Genomic DNA, 21,696 nt, shown 5'->3' on the forward strand with positions numbered 1-21,696 from the left:
GGGCGGGCGGGCGAGCGAGGTGCCGCCCCCCCCGCGAGCGAGCCGCAGCGCCTCGTCTTCCTGCCGGCGGCCGGCTCGGACCGACAACTCCAAGTCCAGTTTAAGGCTAGTTAACCAGCCTAATGGTCTTGAGGACACGGATTGCATCTCTGCACCAACATGAGGCTGAAGCTAACTCCCTGTTCCCGGTTCCGTGAGCGGAGGCGGAGGGGAGGCCGCGCCCCTCGCACCGCCCAGGACAAGATGGCGGCGGCCGAGGCCGGGCCCGGGGCCGGGGTGGCGGCGGCGCGGCAGCGGCTGTCGCGGCAGGAGCAGGACGTGCGCTGCCTGGCGGCCGAGATCGGGCGGCTCAAGGAGCCGGGGGCGGCGCGCGGCTGCAGCGCGGAGCTGGGGCGGCTGCGGGCCGAGAACGAGCGGCTGCGCTACCGGCTCCTGCACCTCCGCCGCAGCCTGGCCGCCGAGCTGGGCCGCGCCGCAGCGCAGCCGCGGGCCGCCGGGCAGGTGGGAGCCGCTCGGGGCGGAGAAACCAGCGCGCGGGACGGCGGGGCCCGGGGCCGGGGCCGGGGCCGGGGCCGGGGCGCGCGCCCGGCGCTCGGGCCCGGAGCCGCCTCCTTCCGGCACGGGTTTGAGGCTAGCAGTGGGGAGACACGTGGGCAGCCCCCGGGGTAGGAGGTGTCTGTCCAGGGCAAAGCGCCTTCAGCCCTGGTGACGGCCGGTGCTGTCCTCATCCCCGCCTGGCTAGGGCACCAGCAAGCCCCCGCCTCACTGCACCACGTGCCTGGCCCCCGACCCCCCACCCCACCCCACCCCACCCCACCCCATGCACCCTGGCTCCCCGGCTGCCAGCTCCCTCTCGGACTGTTACGCTGGCACCCTGCGGGCTCCCCTGGCGCGGCAGCGCTCGTCCTGCTGCACCAACCCCTCCCCTGGAGCAAAGGCCGGAGGGGGTGCCTGGAGCCCCCGGAGCCGTGGGGGGTCCGCAACCGGGTAGGAGCCCCAGGACCACGCTTCAATCACAGGCAACCTGGAAGGGGACAGCCCTGGCACAGCCCATCACCAGGCCATGTTCTTTCGCTGGTGCTGGCTTCGGTACAGTCGGTTTGACAGCGTCTAATCCTCTCTAGGATGTCTCTGCTACAAACCCAGTTCCTGCCAAGAGCAAGAATAAAAGGGAAAAGAAAAAGGAAAATGAAGTTATGAATGGACTTAGGGGTGAGGTAAGCAGCTGTTTTATACTGTCTCAAAGGAAAGTTATTACTGGTAAGTCTTGACTTGGTTCATGGACGGTACTTCTTTGTTGCACGATGTGTACAACACAATACAACTGGCAGGTTTTCTTTACTCTTGTTAGATATCTAGTTGCAGGAGGAGTGCTTGCCATTACAGGGAGAGGGTCTGATCACACAGGACTAGCTACAACACACAAAAGTAAGGGTGTGTGTGTGGCAAGACGATTTGAGGGCTGAGGTGAAATACCTTGGTCCCCGTTGTTAATTCTTGAAGGTATCGAGGGCCGGTGCTGCTAGGTGAGAAATTGTAGAAAGGAAAATGTAGGTGAAGGGTGAGAAGGTGTGCTGTCCAAAACAGTAGTGCATTTTAAAATGTTTTAATATCCATCTTTATAACATATTTGAAAAAAAACTTGAAAAAGGTCATGATAGTCATTAATATCTAATCTTTTGATTAGAATATCAGCAATGATATTATAATGAATTGTATTATTTATTTAGAGGCTCTGCCTAAGATGAGAGCTTCATGGCACTAAGTAGTCTCCCTTACTTTGTTTTCTTTTAAAAAACAGATGTATGTACATTTATGATTTTGATGATTTTTACAGCTGTGCTATGAGCCAGACTTCATAGAAGACAGGATGAAGATTTATGAAACACTGAAAAAAGAACACGATGCCTTGCTTTCCTACAGAGCAGCCAGTGAGAACAGACCCATCAAAATAATTCTGACTGATGGGAATGTGGTTGAAGGGGAATCTTGGAAAACCACACCTTATCAAATAGGTGCAGGAATTAGGTAAACTGCAGATCTAAACATGCTTACTTAGGAAAGCACTAGCCAATTGCCCATCAAGAATGAGTGGGGGTGGGCAGAGGCCTGTTTCCAGCTCCCTCCCTCTCCCCCTCCTTGGGTCCAGGCCTGTTCCTCCCCTCCCCCGCTTCGGGTCTGCCTAGCCCGCATCCACCTACCTCCCCTTCCAGCTGTTGGCAGGGCCCAGCTGTGGCAGGGCACCCTCACGGTGCCCTCCCTCCCGCTCCCTTCCCTCTCTCTTCTCCTTCCCTGCCAGCTTTTGTCTGAGCCCCTTCCCCTGCTCCATCCCCTTTGTCCCCGCCATCGTGGCAGTGCTCTGCTGCACCGTCTCCTGTCCAAACACTCTTGGAGCACTCTGATAGATTGGCTGACTGAAACAACCAGAGCGTGAATAAAGCATTATGGACAGACAGACAGACAGACTAAGGCTTTTATTATATTAGAATTCTACAGGGTAGTATGATTCTCTCCCCCTCCCCCTGCTAGTTGAGCACTTAAGCTCACTGACATAGAGTGGGTGACTTTTTTTATCTTGACCTTGCTTTACTGATACCTCAGTAGATTTGGGCTTAATGTAGAAATTATGGGGTGAGCATCTTGGGTTGTCCAAGTCTATAGAGGGAGGTCAGCCTCTGATTCCAGTGGCCCCTTTTAGCTTTTAAAATGGATGAATCTGTAAGAAAGTAACCCAGATGTTTGAAATCATGTGGAATATTAAATAACTGTACAATCAAGGATTGTATACAGTAAGCAGAATTTACCTTTACTTCTGAAGCTTATAGGAAAGGATTAGGGAGTGAACTACTAGAGAGTTTACTGACTTTGCCTCAAATATGGAAGGTGTTTGAAAAATATGTAAAGGCCAAAGAGCCAGTTTTTAAAGGTGTTGGGTTACAAAATGCATCTAAAAATCTGGCCTCAAATGACTGCAGGATTTGTGTATTTACTTTCATCTAAAGTCAAGGATTGGCAGAAAATGCAGTGATAGCCAAAGTGAACAGTGAATTGTGGGATATGGATCGTCCATTGGAAGGAGACTGCACACTTGAACTGCTTACATTTGATAATGAAGAAGCTCAGGCTGTAAGTAAACAAATTTATCAAGTTCTACTTGATTAAAAGAACATCTTTATAAAGAATGCATAGGCTTGACTGAAAAATAACAAGATCTGCGTGCTAAAGTAAAACCTGTGTGATATTTAAAAAAATTCTCTTATGTTGTGCATAAAATGTCTAAGAATTTGACTCAAAGGGAACAGTCATACATATTCTTAGGCTTAGCTATTAGAATGATGCAGGGGTATATTTATTAGTCCTTTTATTAAAAACTCATCCAGATTCTAAATTTACATTAAAAATAAAAAGTCTGCCTCTCCTCCCTTAGCTGAAGACCACATCAGTCCTGTGCATACCATTCAGTGCAACTATAAATGCGCATAAAGTATAAGCTGAACTTTATCATGGGGTTAAGACTTTATTGCACTAAGTTCTAAGCACAGGCTGGAGAGTAGTTCCATTGAGTACAGTTGGATTGCACTCTAACATTAAATACATGAACAAGTGTTTCCAAATTTAAAGTCTACCTTCATTCAAAGCAGTTCAAAAGCTAATAGTTGTACTATGAAAAAGTGATTCTTAAATGACCTGAGATAACAGGGATTTAAAGCAGGGGTGCTTAACCACTGCTCTGTGGGTTAAATTGTCCCATGGAGGCTTGGCATCTAGCCCGCGGGGCTCCCTACGGGCCAGGAAACTTGGAGGCTGGGGAGTAGTGGCAGCTAATACCTCCCTGCTGCCAAACTCCCAAGCCCTGTGTGGTAGGTTGCAACTGGGCCACTACCCCTTCCCCCCTTGCACAACCAGATTGGAGCTGGGCCATGCTCCCTTCCCTTTGCCCAGCCAGTTTGGGGCTCGGCCATGCCCCTTCCCTTGCTGTGGGGCTGGGCCTCACCCCCTTGTCTTCCACCTGGCCAAATTGGGGTGTACCCTTCTCATCCCCACCAGCCTTATGGAGCTGGGCCATGTCTCCTTCTCATGGGGTCTGGTTATGCCCCTTCCTCCCCGCTTGTGGCTGGATTGGGACTGGGTTATACTTCCTCTCCACTTCCATGGGGCCAAGTTGGGGTTGGGATAGGCCCCTTTCCCTGCATGGCTGGTTTGGGGCTGCCCCCCCCCCCCCCGGGTGGCCAGATGAGACATCACTGGACCTGCCCTGGGCACAGGATTGGGTCCACTGGCCTGATCCAGCCCATAGAGAGACTTGGCACTGCTGATTTAATCCACTAGATGAAAAGGTTGAGCATCACTGATTTAGGGCATGGTGCTGGAAGAGACCTCCTGAGTCACTGAATCCAGTGCCTTGTAATCGCAGGTAGCTCCTACTGAAATTCTGGTCATTAGCTAATCATATGTACTCCATGGTATTTATACTAGTCAGTCAGGTTGCTGTAAATATGCGTAATATTTCCTTATAAATTAAATGCTGAGATAGCCATAATCATGCTTATTTATAAATTAACAAAATGGAAAATAAAGATTGTTATGGCTACATCATGTAAGAAACTTAATCACCAAGCAAGCTGGAATAAAACGGCTAGAATGGTACAGCTGTATGTTAGAACCAGCATTTATCAGCTTGAGTTATTGAATATAGGTACTAATAATTTAGCACAGTGGAAATAAACACAGAGTCAGCATCTTCTACTTAGATTTTTAAAATCTTGGCTTTAAGCCAACATCTATTTTACATTGGAATGCTTTTTTTTTTTTTTTACATATAAAATTAAGAGGTTGTCTCCTGGTATGTTCCATTGACATCTATTATTGGCATGTAGGTTTACTGGCATTCAAGTGCTCACATCCTTGGAGAAGCTATGGAGAGTTACTACGGAGGCTGTTTGTGCTATGGGCCACCTATTGAGAATGGATTTTATTATGACATGTATATTGAAGACAGGTAATGTTTCTTTGGGTTTTTACTTCAGTACTTACGTTAAATTAGATTTTTATCCTCATGTGAAAAAATAAATCATAATCAAATGTAGGTTAGTCCATTAGGTTTATGATAAGTTAGTCTTCCCTTTGTAACTTTTTTGGAAGGAAGAGGAACTGGTTTAAGGAAAACTTGTGCAAGTCTTAAGGTGCAGGATTTTTCATGTTGAAAGCTTTTTGGAAGAAGAGCTTTTGGGTGAAATATACAAAAGCACTTAGGCAATTTCAGAGTCAATTTCACTGCAAGTCTTTGGAACTTTAGCTCTTAAGTTTCCAGAACTGTTTTGGCACTTGGACGTAAGGCCCTTAGGTGCTTACCCTTTGTATAACACTTTTGTGCAGCTCTTCAGTTTATCTACATTTTACCTCTAATTTGCCTATACCCAGGCAAAATATAGAACCTGAATTGATAGATAGGGTGACATAGGCCTTGTGTGTGGCTTTTCAGTATTGGTAATTAGGTTAATGGACTTACCTTTTTTGTTTTTTAATGGCACAGTAACTCTTGTCCATTTTCTTGTTTAGGGGTGTCTCTAGTACAGAATTCCCATCACTGGAGAACAGATGTAAAAATATCATTAAAGAAAAGCAGTCGTTTGAAAGACTAGAAGTCAGCAAGGAGATTCTGTTAGATATGTTTAAGGTAACTATTTAAAGGAGCTATAAGACTTGGAGTAGCCATCATGTGGAATAATACATTTTCAAAACCTTTAAAACAGGACATTATATTTTTAGTAGGACCCCTCAAAAATGCTCTAGGTGAACAATAATCATAAAACAGTTTCTCATCCACTAAAACATGCTAATTTCAATATGGAAATAAAAATAATCAATAGGAGTTTAGCATTTGGCACTAAAATGCTTTGCATAATTGCTACACCTGCAGTCAAATTAAGCTGTTTCTGTTTTATGACTGTCTTCTGGTTGGAAAGTCAGACTTGCTCAGCTGTATTTGATTGTGTTGCTCTTTAGTTGCTGCCTGGCTTATGCCAATGTAGATGCAGTTGCTACTGTTATACTAGGACATAGTTGTAGTTTATTGACATTCGAGTTCTCCCTTTTGTTCTTTTTCTTTCTGACCTAGTATAACAAGTTTAAATGTCGTATCCTGAATGAAAAAGTTGACACACCAACTACCACAATATACAGGTAACAGGATACGTAAGTTACTTGTACTATATTTCTGTAATTGGGGATCATGGGAATTGTGACAGATGTTATCTAAACTGGGGGAAGGGATTCACCCTATGTTAACATGTCAGACTTAAAAAAGATTCAGGGTTTTTTTTAACCGAAGTGCTATGCTCATGCTTGATTTTAAGCATTTGAATAGTCTAGCTGAAGTTGATGGGTTTACTCGCCTGCTTAAAAGTTAAGCGTATACGTAAATATTTGCAGGACTGGAACCCAGATTTACAGTTAGTATTTTTAGTTTTGTTCAGTTGTAGCTTCTGCCTAAAAACAAGATACATCTTCTACAAAACCAAATCTTGTCTCCTTTGGGAAATAGAGGAGGAAATCTCTGTTCCAAAATTGCTTCCTGTTTCAGTGAGAGGAATAAAATAAATTGTTCAAATGGAACTTGAACCACAGTAATGGTTATGCTACCTGTTTTTTCTATATATCAACATCTACGTTGGTTAGTCTGTAAAATGCAGCTCTACCCTAATTTCTACTTGATTTCAGACTAACATGGATGAACATACTAACTGCCTCTGTTATCAGAGTGCTAGATAAGATTTATATCGTTCAAGTTAATTGATGTACAAGAACATTTTTTCCTATTGTACAGCTGCAAATAGATCTTGTGCGGCACAGTTAAACAGCTGAAGGTATACTTATACCTTGTATGTGGCAGTCACATCTCTTAGACCCTATTACTGTTTTAAAATGTTCAGATCTTTTAGATTAAAAAATGTTGCTGTTTTTTGATAGGTGTGGTCCATTGATTGATCTTTGCAGAGGGCCACATGTGAGACATACTGGAAAAATTAAGGCTTTAAAAATATTTAAGGTAAGCCTAGATATGGATTAAGTATTAGAGCTAACCAGCAACCAGGATACCTTTTGGGATTCTGGGGCTAGGGGAGCTGATTAAACCTAACTGGGTGGAACGTGAGCGTACTACAAAACCATATTCAGTCAGCTACTTCTTGTTGTCTCCATGAATCCCACAGTGTTGAGGTAGCTATCCCTGATGCACAGTGAAATTCATGTAGGGTGAATAATCAAAGGACCTATAGGCATGTCTTTTCCAAACCCTAAAGGCCAGGCTTGGATGGCTCTGAAGGGGCTATAAATAATCTATAGTCTTTAGGGAAAATCAGTGACTAGTTCCCAAACCTTAGTTTATATCACTTGTAAATTTTCAGTCATGTCTACAAAAGGCAGTCAAGAAGCTTGTTTTTGTAAATTCAAACTGATGTTCTCACATATTTCCAGGTGCCTCTGAGGGCAAGTCTTGCTGGTTTACTAATGCTCGCCCTGAACTGTTTTTTTAAAGTGCCTTCACTTACAAAAGAGCCAGTTAACGTTTACAGATAACAATGGTCTTCATGTATAAGTTATTGGCAATGATACCCTGGTTTGAGGTATTCAGCATCCCTTTGCTTTGTCACCTTGAGATCAATCCTTCCTTGGCATTAAATAATTAGACTCTTTGATCATCAAAACAAGTAGCATGATTTGACTATGAAAAAGAGTGTATGTAAAAATAACTTTCTATTTCTGATTGCTGTTCTGCATTATGATGTGAAGTTGCAACATTTGTTTTACATTCGATTTTATAATATGATGTAACCCAGTCATCATCAGCCATTCCTCGATATGAGGATGTCTGCTGGGGGGGTATTACTTCTGAATTTTAAGGTGGCTGAGGAGTCCAGTCTGTGTTCTCCAAGTTTTTCCACAGATATGACAAATGGTGCCTCTTGCGGGGTGGGGGGGCAGGCACAACTGTTGGCCAGGATGCTGTGTGCTTTCCTTCTTCCTCTGCCATTTCTTGGCTTCCTAAGCAAGACAGTTCTCTTCCAAATGGGTTGTAGCTTGATGTATGATGCAGCAACACTGAGACCTACTAGCAGCCAGGACTTCCCAATTTGCAGGGTTTCATAGTTTCATAGTAGCTAAGGTCAGGAGGGACCTGAACAGATCATCTAGCCTGACCCCCTGCCACAGGCAGGAATGAATGCTGGGGTCACAAGACCCCAGACAGGTGATCGTCCAACCTCCTCTTGAATTTGCCCAAGGTATGGGCGAGGACCACTTCCCTGGGAAGTTGGTTCCAGATTTTGGCCACCCTAACAGTAAAATATTGCCTTCTGATCTCCAACCTAAACCTATTCTCCATCAGCTTATGACCATTGTTTCTTGTCACCCCAGGTGGTGCTGGGGAGAAAAGCGCTCTGCCTATTTGCTGTTGATCTCCCCTGACGAGCTTGTAGGCAGCCACCAGGTCCCCCCTCAGCCTCCTCTTGCTGAGGCTGAACAGGTTCAGGTCCTTCAGTCTCTCCTCATAAGGCCTGTCCTGCAGCCCTCTCACCAAGCGGGTGGCCCTCCTCTGAACCCTCTCCAGGCTGGCAACATCCCTTTTGAAGTGCGGTGCCCAGTACTAGACGCAGTACTCCAACTGCGGCCTGACCAAAGTCATATAGAGGGGGAGGATCACCTCTCTGGACCGGCTTGAGACGCACCTTTGGATGCAGGACAAGGTATGGCTGGCCTTGCTGGCTGCTGTCTGGCATTGGCGGCTCATGTTCATCTTGGAGTCAATAATGACTCCGAGATCCCTTTCTGCCTCTGTGCTTTCAAGAAGGGAACTCCCCAGCCTGTATGTATGCTGTGGATTCCTTCTCCCAAGGTACAGCACCCTGCATTTGTCTACGTTGAACCCCATCCTATTCTCATCTGCCCACTTTTGTAGTCTGTCTAAATCTAGTTGCAGCCTCTCTCTCTCTTTAAGTATGTCCACCTCACCCCGCATCTTAGTGTCATCAGCAAACTTAGACAGCGTGCTTTCCACCTCCTTGTCCAAGTCGCTGATGAAGATGTTAAACAGTGCGGGCCCAAGGACCGAGCCCTGGGGTACCCCACTGCTCACATCTCGCCAGGTTGAGTACAACCTGTCCACCACTACTCTCTGGGTGCGCCCCGTCAGCCAATTTTTCACTCATCCAACTGTGCAGGCATCAATGCCGCAGTCACTTAATTTATTGATGAGGATGGGGTGAGAGACAGTGTCAAAGGCCTTCTTAAAGTCTAGAAAGACTATGTGCACAGCGACACCATCATCCAAGGATTTAGTTACTTGGTCATAAAAGGCAATCAGGTTGGTTGGGCAGGAGCTGCCTTTGGTGAGCCCATGCTGATTGCCCCTGAGCATGATCTCCTCTGCAGCCCCCCACAGATATACTCCTTGATGATCTTCTCCAAGAGCTTCCCGAGCACCGAGGTGAGGCTTACAGGCCTATAGTTACTTGGGTCCTCCCACAAATTAAGTTCTGTGGCGATGGACAAGTGGTGGTGGGGACAAGAACAGTGATTTCTGAGAGTCCCTGGTTGCAAATCTGGACGTAGGCAGCAGTCGTGTGATGATTGTTTTTGTAGCCCAGGATGACATGATGCCAGTTAAAATTAATGTGGCAAATTATAACAAAGGCATGACTAGAACAATCACTTATTTTCTGTCCGTTAGTATACCAACCAAAAGGTAGTGCAGGTATGTTTGTTTTCTTAAACCAAGCCTGGGTGACTTGATGCAATTCTTTCCTAAGAAACTAGATTGCATTAGCATTTGTTATTTTCTCCTAGCAGTGATTATATGATATTGTTTTAAAAAATGTTTCTTTTGAACATCAGAATTCCTCTACATATTGGGAAGGAAAGGCTGACATGGAAACTCTGCAGAGAATCTATGGAATATCCTTCCCTGATAGCAAAATGATGAAGGAATGGGAAAAATTCCAAGAAGAAGCCAGAAACCGGGATCATAGAAAAATTGGAAAGGTATGCTATTCCATTGATTCATGGATCCACCTTGTTTGGCCTTTTTTTTCCCCCCCCCCACCATCCATTCCTGCGATTCAGCATGTTAAACCTTTGTTTAATATGAGGCGCATCTACACGTACACATAATGTGCTTTAGCCCAATTTTAAGTGCATTAAGGGCACGCATCTACAGGTGCACGGTCTTAATGTGCCTTAAAAATGGTGATTTTAGGCTATTCGAGAATTTGATACCTGCATAAGGCAGGTATCAAATGTATGCATGAATAAGCTAAGTTGCTGTAGGAAACTAACTTTAGTCCCAAATCAGTCTGTACATCCGCATTAATGCACCTTAGCATATGTAGACGCACTCCTAAATTGCCTTAATGCGCATTAGGCTAATGTGCGCATAAAAGCACACGTAGACATGCCCATAATTCTGTTACTCATGTATTCTTTTTGGGACTATCCTAAGCGATTACTGTCTTGGTGTTCCAACTTCTGTACATATAAATGAGGGATCAGTTTTATGAATTTGCTGAACTGTTGGTTGGATTTTACAGCTGAAATCTAGCAAACTAGATTTGTTAACTTGATGTATGTTTTGCTAATGTTGGTATAAAACTTACTTGGGATAATCCCTTTTTATTGAATCCAGGGAACATCAATTTACTAATTTTAATGCTAGGCACGTTACAGGTTAGCTTTTACCTTGGAAAATATTTCTGGGCTTAGACGTGTGTATTTTTAATCAGTCAAGACTTAATTCGCTCAAAATAATGTTAGTGTACAGTCCATCAATCTAGTGTTGATCAAACTAATTTCTTAAGTTTATACTGAACACAAAATACATGTGCAGACTTGAAAGTGATTAAGAAGCATAAGAGGCAGCATAGGAGAAAGGTGTTTATTAAAAAAATTACCAAGTAGGCAACTATGCTGAAACATTCTTGGGCTCCTGGCATGATTAATGAGTTAATTGTGCCATAAATGGCAATGTGCCACTCATTTCAGCAAATGTTATGGTGTCCTAAAATGGCAAAACAGCCAGACAGATGTTCCACATATAATGGAAAACATATTTGTGGTTGGTTTGTATGGTATCTTAAATTAAATATGGGACATGCCAGCTTCCCATGTTGACAATCAGTTGATTGTTTGCATTGGATCCAGGGCAGGGTCCTCAAATGGATACAAGTACTGGTCAGGAGGAGTTGATTCGATCTTCCTGCCCAGCACTCATAGAGTTTGTGATCCCTGTAGGATGTTGCTTGTGTTCAACTTGCCAAGCAGGGGGAGCCAATCAACTCCCACCACTGCACACTTCCAGAAAGAGTATTGAAAGCCCTGTATAAGAGGTTACTGGTGTGCAGCTTTGAACTTGCTGAACAGAGAGAGCTGATTGGACCCCAGATCTTGATTCCCAGGCTTGATATGTGCTGGCAGGTTGAAAGGGCATGATTGGGACCTGATCCTTGATCTTAGCAGTCGTGTCCTGCCATGCACATGTGGGACCTTTGTCATTCTATAAAGGTTTTACAAGCCATTAATAAATTGATCCTTAGTATAATGGTAAAGTGTAAGCCTCTGTTAAATAGGTAACTGGCACTTGCTTCCTTGGCCCTTTAAAACAGATGAACTAATGACCGTTACATTGCTAACAGAGATTTTGCAAAGGAAACATTCTAGAGCCCTACTCAAGTCCATTTTCTCAGAATGTGATTCGGATAGAGACTGTACTTTCTCATAATCCTAGTCCAGTAGGATTTTACAGCTGCAATCTAGCAAAGTAGCATTTCTGTAGTGAGTGATGGGGTGGTGTATTCCTACCAGATGCATGTTCTCCTACACTGGCAGATTAGGGTGTGTTTCCCAGTGTGGCAACTACTTGCAGGTTCAGAATTTTGAGGGACTCTATGTTCAGACAACCACAGATTCAGAAATAGAGCTCTAATTTCCTCTCGTACTTACTGAAAATAAGAATTGCAAGTAAACTACTTTTTCTTGCTAGCCATATTTTTCATCGTTTTGAACAAGGAACTTTAAACACGGTCAGTTAATAATAGTGATTGGATGACAGAAAAAAATTGAAACTACAGCTGAGAGGCTTACAGAATTCTGCTTTAATTTACACAGGAACAAGAACTTTTCTTTTTCCATGATCTGAGTCCAGGAAGCTGTTTTTTCCTCCCCAGAGGTGCCTTCCTTTACAATGTACTTACAGATTTTATACGAGTAAGTGGACATTTTTTAAATATTTTCCAATAACATAATTATTTATTTTTTCTGTCTCAGATATTTTGATGTATTGTTGTTTTTAGACTGCTCTTAAAAGCTGTAATACACTGATTGATCACAAAAGGGCATTAAGCCCTCTGTTCAGAAAAATGTAAGCATGTAAAATTTGTGTATATTCACACATGGAAGCTTCCCGTAGTTATCTCTGTACAACGTCAGTGAATAATTTGATTCTAAATTTTTTTTTTAAAAAGGTTTAAGAATTATTCTTATATCGCACATGATTGTCTTGATTTGTCTTCCATACACAAATGTTGTAAGTAATGTTGCACGATTCAGCCACTGGGATCTGTAAAGCATGTGATAAGTTTTTTTCACAGTGTCAGCTTTTGAAAGGTTGGATTTATTTTGTAGGGGGAGTATCACAGACGTAACTTCACTGAAGTAGTGTCGCCCAATATCTATAATAGTAAACTCTGGGAAGCATCAGGCCACTGGCAACACTACAGTGAAAATATATTCTCGTTTGAAGTTGAGAAGGAGACTTTTGCTCTAAAACCCATGAACTGTCCCGGACATTGGTTTGTATTTTCAACTCCATTATCTTTCTTCTTACTATATCTTTCTTATCTTACTATATTTATTCTTTTGAGGTTAGGGAGAGAAGCGAGTGTAAATTTACGTACATTGTATGCATTTTCTCAGTGCAATCTACTATATAGTAAGCAAACAGCTTTCTTAAGAGCCAGCATCAAGAGATGCTGGATTGAGTACAGTTCAGTTTCACTGATAGTGGAAGACTCTTCTCATAAGCTAACTATGTTTTGGTACTTTCTTGAGGCATTGCTTAAATACTGGTTTCAGTGTACTATTACTAATTTGTATTAATGCATAAAATCCCTCTCATATTTCTTTTATTTGAGAGAATTTACCTTTTTGATTTTGAGATGGGTAGATTTATCTATCTAGATACAGATATAGATACATAGGCAAAAAATTGCCAATTGTCATGAAGTACATACTTGGGGGGGGGGGAATTCTTAATTGCAACTCACTTGTTTACTGTTGTTAAATAAACTGTATGTTTGGTGTAAGCATGACATAGAGGTTGGAGCATAGGATGGGGCACCAGATACCACCAAGTTCTACTACTGACTCTGATAGAGGCTTTGTTAAGTGGTCTTTGGTTAGGTCAGTTCTCTGTACCTCAGTTTCACTGTCGTTCTGTAGGTCACTATATACTTGCCTACCTTCCGTGGATGTGGAGATAATCCATAAATATATGGTAAATGTTCAGTAGATGGAAAGTGCCATATAACTGATAAATACTTTACTTATTTTTCTTTATTGATTGGCTCAAGCTGGTTTATTTCAAAATGCACCTCTTGCTTAGGCCTTGCATAAATAAACAGGTGAAAGAAGCCAAAAAAATGTAGGTTGTCTTTGTTATCCTTTTGGTCTCTTCTAGCTTGATGTTTGCTCACCGCCCACGCTCCTGGAGGGAAATGCCTATTAGACTGGCAGATTTTGGAGTTCTTCATCGAAATGAACTTTCAGGGACTTTAAGTGGCTTGACACGAGTCAGGCGCTTCCAACAGGATGATGCTCACATCTTTTGCACAATGGAACAGGTTAAAAAACTTCCCAATCTTTCTCCTCTTCTCCTGACATGTTGCTATGTGGTTTAATGCAGGATTTATTGCTGTAGTTTAGTCTCTATTCTTTGTTCCATTGTTCCCTTAAGATTCATCTTAGCTTTCTGTGTTTTTGCTTAACCCTCTTAAATTTAACACCTGTATCCAAAATTGCCCCTGGTATTCTCTGATTTTTTTTTTTTTCCTTTTCATGTAAGTGTCACTATCTTATAGAAGAGCAGTGAGTATTTGAGAGATGTTACTGACCGAGAGTAGGCCTGATGTTGTATATCTATAGGGGATATTTTATATACCATCTTATTTTTTCCCTTATTGCCTAAAAATACTTGTGCCGGGACAAGTCCCCAGGGGACTAAATAATTAACCAGGAAAACTTTAATGAAAAAAATGGCTGTTTAGCAGTCAAGTCCTACTCCTCTAATCATGCTCATTATTTTTCCAGGAGTAGTTCCATAGATTTAAGTGGGATCGCTTTAATAAATCAATATACTATGTGAGAAGCACACATGCTTCTGTTCTAGTACCAGGCAGTACTGCCTGTCCTACTTCATGGCCACCACAGCTCTATTCTTGGCTTTGCAGAATGTATGGTTTTTCAATTTCATTGACTTATTTATATTTTTATATATAAGCAGACAGGGAGACAATAAATTTGATTAAGAAAAAACGCAAATCTGAAGGTAGCATCTATCACACTGACCCCTACATAAGCGACAGTAATGACAAACAGTTCTTGGAAGCATTTTGAATTTGTTTTTAAACTAGTATGTTTTGCTTAAATTTTCAGATTGAGGAAGAAATGAAGGGCTGTCTCAACTTCTTGCAGTCAGTTTATGCTGTCTTTGGTTTTACCTTCCAATTGCATCTTTCTACAAGACCTGAAAATTACCTAGGGGAAATAGAAATCTGGGACCATGCAGAAAAGGTAATACAGGCAAAGATTTAGCATTTCCATTCATGAAAATGAATAATTGTCTGAATTGCAAGCGTTCAAACCTTTGTGCTGACTAGTTATGTTGAAGTAAATAGGATTGCTTATATAGGTCAGAATTGAAGGGCTGGTTTAAAAACTGTGCATGTAATAAACATGCTGGTCAAGGTGTGTGAAATGCTGACAGATTGCCCAATTTTTGTGAAGGCCTATTGCTTGAACTGACTGCTAGCATTTTTTTTTTCTTTTGGTTTCTTCTTAGACTAAACATGCACAAATCCACATTTTAAAAATAATTATTTTTAAGCTAAATTCATTATAAAGTTCTCATTTCTAAGGTGTTTGAGTTGGTTCTATTCATTTACTCCTTTGTCTTTCAAAGATCAAGTAGTGTGGCTCTGTTCCTTTTACCCCTCTTCCTGTTATGAGAGGTCTTATTATTTATTATTTATACCCTACCCTCCTCAGAAGGGCTTATTAAGATGTATTATATAAATCAAATTATGATTTATCTATACTGTTTAAAATTGGTCTTTTGTGGTTTATAATTAGCAACTACAAAACAGCTTGAATGATTTTGGAGAGCCATGGAAGTTGAATCCAGGAGATGGAGCATTTTATGGTCCAAAGGTTAGTAAGTCAGTGCGGTTCGGCAACCTAGCAGAACCGCACAACAACTTTGTGGATAAAGACTTGGAGTAACCAAAACCTTGAAGCTAGTAAATGAGACACTGGGATTTCCTTTACAGATTGATATCAAAATCAAAGATGCTATTGGTAGATACCATCAGTGTGCTACTATCCAACTTGACTTCCAGCTACCAATCAGGTTTAATCTTACGTATGTTGGGTAAGTGGTTGATTTCTTCCAATTCTGCTGGCATTCTTGTGCCAAAAACTAAATCTTCACTTACAATCTTCACTTTTTCTGTACAGCCTCTTCACAACTCTTGCTGTTTGTGACCTCATTAAAGTGAAATTAAATGAATCCTCATGATACATTGGTTGCTGGAGAAACCGTGACCCTATTTAAGATGCATGGGGAAGCAGAAGATCTCCTGAATGGATAGTTGGAGTTGGGCATATTCCCCTATGTTATCAAAGTGTTCAGCTGCTCCAGTGCTTGCTTTCACTTTAGTCACTGTGGAGTGATGGCATCTCTGAGCACATTTTGTTTACATGGTGAAGCACAGCAGCTTGCAAGACTCACACTTTTAAGTTGCAGCTCAGGCCCCCTAAATTTTCCTTGTGGAGTATGCACAATATTTGCATGTGAGTTTTTGGAGGAGGAAATCTTATTTTGATTTCCAACTTGAGAGAACATTTCCTGCTTGGATAGAACAATCTGACTACTGTTTTGTCCTTTGAAAAGTAACTTAAGCATTTTCATTTCTTTCTATGTATAATTTTGTGTTACTGCTCCTTATCCTGTGTGATAGTGTTTTATAAATAACAGAAATAGGATCTTTAGGATCTTTTCTGATCCTGCTGCTTATTCTTTAACTGAAGTCGCAACTAGTCGTCACACTAGGATAAGCCCCACAGAAACCAATATCTCAACAGATGGGTTTAGACAGTAAATAGTAGGAACAGAAAAGATCTTGTGCAAAAAAAGATTAGGGTATCATTCAAACCTCAACAAAAATGTTACCTTTTCATATGTTTATCTCCTCAGATATAGGCTAGAGTCATAGAGTTTGAATGAGGTTGCAAAATATGCTGGTTTCATAACCATTTGCACCCATTTCTTATTGTATGCAAGCAGGATTCTTTTAAGCCAATGTGACTATAATTTGTTTCATGACAAATGTGCCTTAAAGCAGATAAAAGAAGCTACTGGGTCTTGCCCAGGTATTAATTATTTTCTAATATTTAGTTTTATTTTTTGCATAAAAATAAGTAGATAGAAAATACACTAAGATCATTTGTGTTCTGGTTAAGGCAATTTTTTATAAACTTTTTCTTTCTTTGCAGTAAGGATGGTGATGATAAGAAAAGGCCAGTGATCATTCATCGAGCCATTTTGGGCTCAGTGGAGAGAATGATAGCTATTCTAGCAGAAAATTATGGAGGAAAATGGTATGTGGCACAAGCATGGTATTGGAAAACACTATGAAATTAGATGTAAATTAAATAAACTTTCTAATAGCTTGTATGTGTTAATGCAGAATAATTCCCCAAGACTTTTTGAAAAGTAGCACAAGCAAGAGGTAGAATGTCTTATTTAAGATCTGAATGTAATGAGATTTAGTTATTAATAATTAATTTTAAAAATACTGTATTTACCCAAATCCAAAATTACTTTTTAATAGATTCTACACATGGAAAATTTATAAATATGTTATAGTTTTCCACATGTAGGATCTAAGTATTGCTGGATAATCTTAAATTCATCTCTCCCTATTCACCATCGTAAGGGGGAAAGCACAGAGAGGCAAGCAGGTAGTGGGGGAGTTGAGCAGCCTGATTGACACCTCCCCCTGCCCCCCCTCCCCCCCACACACATCCTCCCATCCCCCTTGCCCTACCCTGGGAGTTCCCCTAGTGTCTGTACTCTCTAGTCACTAGTCTAGTGTTTGCCTCTGTGCCCCGTTCCTACCACTTGGTACCTGCTCACACTGAAGCCTGCACCTCTAGGTGCCTGCCCCTTCCTAAGGCTGGAGCTGGAGCCACAGCTGTCACCACTACTTCATGGTTGGGGGGAGAAGGGCCAGTTCCATGCCCAGGGCTAGAGTCAGATCTGGAGCCACAACTCCGGGTAAGCAGGGCAGTGGGGGCAGAGGCTGCAGCTCCAACTTCTAGTTTAGGTTGGGGCTGAAGCTGGAACTGCAGCAGCTGCCTGTCCCCTGTTCCCCATACTAAAATCCAAGAGGGGAGAGGTCTTTTCCCCCATGTTGAATGAGCAGGGAAAAAACTTGTCTTGGATTTGAGTAAATATGGTATTGCAGCTATTGGATTTTGCAGACTAACAGTGTTACACAACTGTGGATTCAGATGAAAGGTTATAAATTTAATTTTAGAAGTTTATAATAAAACTACATATAAAATAACATGGAAATAAAGACATGTTCTAAATGTATTATACATATTTCAACTGCTACATTTCACTCATCTTTCATTATTTCGGTTACAAATTCATTCATTTTAATTTTTACGATATGTAAGAAAATTATGTAGAGCAATAAATTATGAGTCCACCATCTGGACACCCTTGAAATATCCATATTTAAGGAAGATTGGATTCATGATGTTTTTTCAGCTTTATCAATAAATTTCATGGATTTTATTCAGTTAAATGAAAATGCTATATTGATATATTTTGCCATTATGAATTAGGAAGAATTGAATAAAAATAATTTCCTACCCTACATGTCTAATTAAATTTAAAATAACACCAGAGTAATTTACAAATATATTTATTGGAGAATATGAGTATTGGCATAAATGGAAAAATATATATAAGAGTTTTTATTTTTGTTATATTTGCCAGGCCTTTCTGGCTCTCCCCTCGGCAGGTCATGGTTGTTCCAGTGGGGCCTACTTGTGAGGAATATGCCCATCAGGTAAGAGAAGATGCATTCAAAATTATCCAATAATTAATAAAAGTTACTTTAAAAAAAAAAATGTTTCAGTTCCAGGACAGAATTGTAAATACTTTAAAAAATAATAATAATAATAATAATAATAATTTTGAAGGTATACTTTTCAAAGTTGAAAACCATTTTTTTAGAAGGCGTTGACAACTTAGCTAATATTTTGAAGAAAAGGATATGTAACACAGATCACTTTAACATTAACATTATTTTGGGCTCTATTGCTAATTATTTCAGTAATTTAATAACATTTATCTTCTTCAGCCATTTACAAAAAATCATTCCAGGAGTAGGTACCTTTTTGTGTGGTAACCAGTGTTTCATTATAAGGTTGTATGTTAAACTAAGAGAATAAACTAGCTTATTTTATGCCCCCCACACACTTGACTGTCTAAAGCATTATCTTGTCTCCTTTTTTTTGTCAGAGAAACATTTGGAAATGCAGGAGTGTGACTTCCCTGGAGTCAGCAACTATTTGATATGCTTGTTGAATAGTGTTGACTTTTGTAAAACTTTTTCGTAACTGCTAACAAGCACTTAACTTTATTTAACTTCCCTCAAATTAGTCATTTCACTGGAAGGGAAGGGTCAAGGTCACAGTCTGTATTTCATCCATCTACGTATACTGTAATACTAATAAAACTTAAAATTTCTTCTAGGTTTGTAGTGAATTTTTTGAAGCAGGATTTATGGCTGATGTTGATGGAGACCAGAGTTGCACATTAAACAAGAAAATAAGAAACGCACAGCTGGCTCAATATAATTTTATTTTAGGTAATTGTAGCATTTTGATGGTTCTGAACATTGCACATACTTTAACATTTTGTACAAATTTGATGTAAACTAAATTTTATGCTGTAAACAGTGAGATTGAATTGAAGTTATTGAGTTATCAAAAGCAGAAATGGCTTTTCTTTAAAAAAAATTAAAAGGATGGATATTGGATTATAGATAGATGGATATCTGAACATGAATTTTATGTTTAAGTAGTGGGGTCTTTATATGGTAATAAAAAGCAGTAGCCAGAATTTTTGTGAGTTTCTTTTTTCCTAATGATTTCTTACTCTTAAAAAAAATCACATGCCTGCCCATCAGTTAATGTTTTCATGCAATGTGTCTTTTGCAGTGGTTGGGGAAAAGGAAAAAGCAAGTAATGCTGTCAATGTGAGAACAAGAGACAACAAGGTTCATGGAGAGATTTCCATATCTTCTGCCATTGAAAAACTAAAGAATTTAAAGAATTCTCATACTCTAAATGCAGAGGAAGAATTTTGAAATTGGTTAATTTCCTGAGATGAAACCGAAATGCCTGGCTCCTCACTCTAACGTTGTAGTGTTTTGTTGCAAAATCTTTGTATTAATGCAGAAATATGAGGCTGATGTGGGTGTTTTGGGGATAGTATAAAAGGACAGGTGCAACTATGGATTCTCAGGCAGTCGTATAGATAGCAAATGCCATAAAAACTGTACTTGTATTACAAAATATATTGTTTATATAACTTAAGTTTTGATTGTTAGAGCTAGTAGAAGAAAAACATTGGAATGTATTGGCCTGCTGCTATAATTCCTGAATTATTTCAGATATTCAAATGATAGCTATGTAATTAAGTTGAGATGGAATCTGAAACTTGACAGTTTGTAGATGCATGAGGAGCATTTTAACTTTATATGCTGTAATCCCAGTTCATGTCAAGTATCTTTATTTTATTAGGATCAGCCTAGTTCCTACTAGGTTAGTGTTCCCATGTCACTAATGCACTGGTAACTCTCACAGAAGTGAGCAGCAAGGCCTGGGACTGAATAACCATTCACTCCAAAAGTGACTGTTTAAAGAGGTTGAGTGTAACCTTGCATTGCATTGTTGCTTGTGCTGTGTGTTCTGTGGATAAAAAGGAACATTTCAATTTCCAGTGCTGTCACTTTGGCCCTTTCCAAAACTATTAAACTAACCATGCATAGAACCAGAGTTGACTTGAGCAAGGTGCGGGGCCTGGGGCAGATCAGCCCATATGGGGCCCCACTCCTGCTCTGATCCCACGGGACCCATACCCGCAGAAGCTGCTGCTGCCACCAGTGGCAGCAGCATGCGGGGGGCGGAAGGCTGCTGCTCCACCCAGCCGCTGTTCTGCCCCACTCTGGGGTCCCCCAAAGCATGCAGCCCAGGGCAGTCACCCTGATTCACGCCCCCACCTCCCCCAGGGCCGGCCCTGCATGGAACACATTGTGGAATTTCTGCTTTGCTTCAGATAATGGCACTAGAAATATCTATTCCACCCCTCTCTCTTTTTTTCATGTTTACTATACAGGACACTGGAAACTCCAAGACTCCTCTTTCAATTGATCCATTTTGTAGGTTTATTTTTTAAAGTTTACTGTTCCTGTCAGTTGAATAAATCCTCAGTACAACAATCTGTTTTGATTAATTTATTATCTATACAAGTGTACTTTTTTTTTTTTAATGTTATTATTCTGTACCAGGTGATACTCAGTCCTCCGCCCATGAGGGAAATCTAGCCTGGAGGGTTGTGTCATCTGGTCCACAAAGGTCTAGGAATTTGATGGTGGATGGGGGTGGGGGCAATCAATGTTGCCATTGCTTTCCCACTGCCAAATTTCCAAGCCTCTTAAGCCAAATGATATGGCCCTGCACACAGGATCCCAGCTCTAGCCCTATGCATGTCAGATCGCACCCACAGACTGGATCCAGCCCACCTCACTCATCTGGCCTGTAAAGCCAAAAGGTCGGGGACCACTGTTCTATCCAGTTGTTTCAGTAACAAAGCTTATCTAATTTTGTCCAAGACTACAAAAACAATCATATAAGGCTCTTTCAAAAGTGCCATCTCTCTCTCTTTGGAGGAGTGTCTTCGTTGAGTGAAGGCCCTTTTGAGATTTGTGAGGTGACGATCATGGATGTTTTCAGTGCAAATTCAGTGGTATTGGAGGGTTTGGGCTGTATATTACAGCTTCCTTAATGTGTTCAGTGTGACTGCTGGTTCTGTGCAGATATGTCTGTGGGTTTCTTGTATATTGTGGTCTACATCAGCGGTGGCCAAACCATGGCTTGCGAGCTGCACGTGGCTTGCCGGGACAGTACTTGCAGCTCTTGCTCCACTTTTTGAAGCCTGCCCACTTCTGGGACTGCCAACTCAGGTGCTGGGCTCCTGGGGTGGGGGCTGCAGCCACACTGCTTACACTGGGGCATGCTCCCCGTGGGGAAAGCAGGAGGGGCTTGACTTTGGGTCACTTGCCACCCTCC

The 21,696-nt window shown here is 41.5% G+C and overlaps 1 protein-coding gene and 1 long non-coding RNA gene across 2 annotated transcripts in view; one reads left to right on the forward strand and one right to left on the reverse strand.

Moving 5' to 3' along the window:
- LOC102571724 (threonine--tRNA ligase 1, cytoplasmic) lies at window positions 1-20,846 on the forward strand. Its single transcript, XM_059714818.1, has 19 exons — window positions 1-501; window positions 1,125-1,217; window positions 1,838-2,028; window positions 3,003-3,126; window positions 4,878-4,999; window positions 5,560-5,677; window positions 6,119-6,183; window positions 6,970-7,048; window positions 9,892-10,038; window positions 12,157-12,255; window positions 12,673-12,839; window positions 13,727-13,889; window positions 14,701-14,838; window positions 15,397-15,474; window positions 15,594-15,694; window positions 16,819-16,923; window positions 18,335-18,407; window positions 19,097-19,211; window positions 19,564-20,846. Exons 1-19 carry the CDS (start codon window positions 160-162, stop codon window positions 19,710-19,712), a joined length of 2,469 nt encoding a protein of 822 aa, XP_059570801.1. The 5' UTR covers window positions 1-159; the 3' UTR covers window positions 19,713-20,846.
- LOC109280650 (uncharacterized) overlaps window positions 823-21,696 on the reverse strand; it is a 23,641-nt gene continuing 2,767 nt past the window's right edge. Inside the window, exons 2-3 of the long non-coding RNA XR_002087033.2 lie at window positions 5,510-5,587; window positions 823-1,149 (exon numbers count right to left, since the gene is read on the reverse strand). This is a non-coding gene — a long non-coding RNA (uncharacterized LOC109280650). The remainder of the gene's footprint in view (window positions 1,150-5,509; window positions 5,588-21,696) is intronic.

Source organism: Alligator mississippiensis, chromosome 11, assembly GCF_030867095.1.
Source record: "Alligator mississippiensis isolate rAllMis1 chromosome 11, rAllMis1, whole genome shotgun sequence".
Classification (NCBI taxonomy): Eukaryota; Metazoa; Chordata; order Crocodylia; family Alligatoridae; genus Alligator; species Alligator mississippiensis.

What these genes read in the sequence shown, in the direction of transcription:
- LOC102571724 (XM_059714818.1), top strand. Translation starts at nt 160, where the DNA reads ATGAGGCTGAAGCTAACTCCCTGTTCCCGGTTCCGTGAGCGGAGGCGG. An exon ending in AGGCTTTAAAAATATTTAAG is followed by an intron (nt 7,049 to 9,891) that starts GTAAGCCTAGAT and finishes TTTGAACATCAG; the next exon opens with AATTCCTCTACATATTGGGA. An exon ending in TCAATATAATTTTATTTTAG is followed by an intron (nt 19,212 to 19,563) that starts GTAATTGTAGCA and finishes TGTCTTTTGCAG; the next exon opens with TGGTTGGGGAAAAGGAAAAA.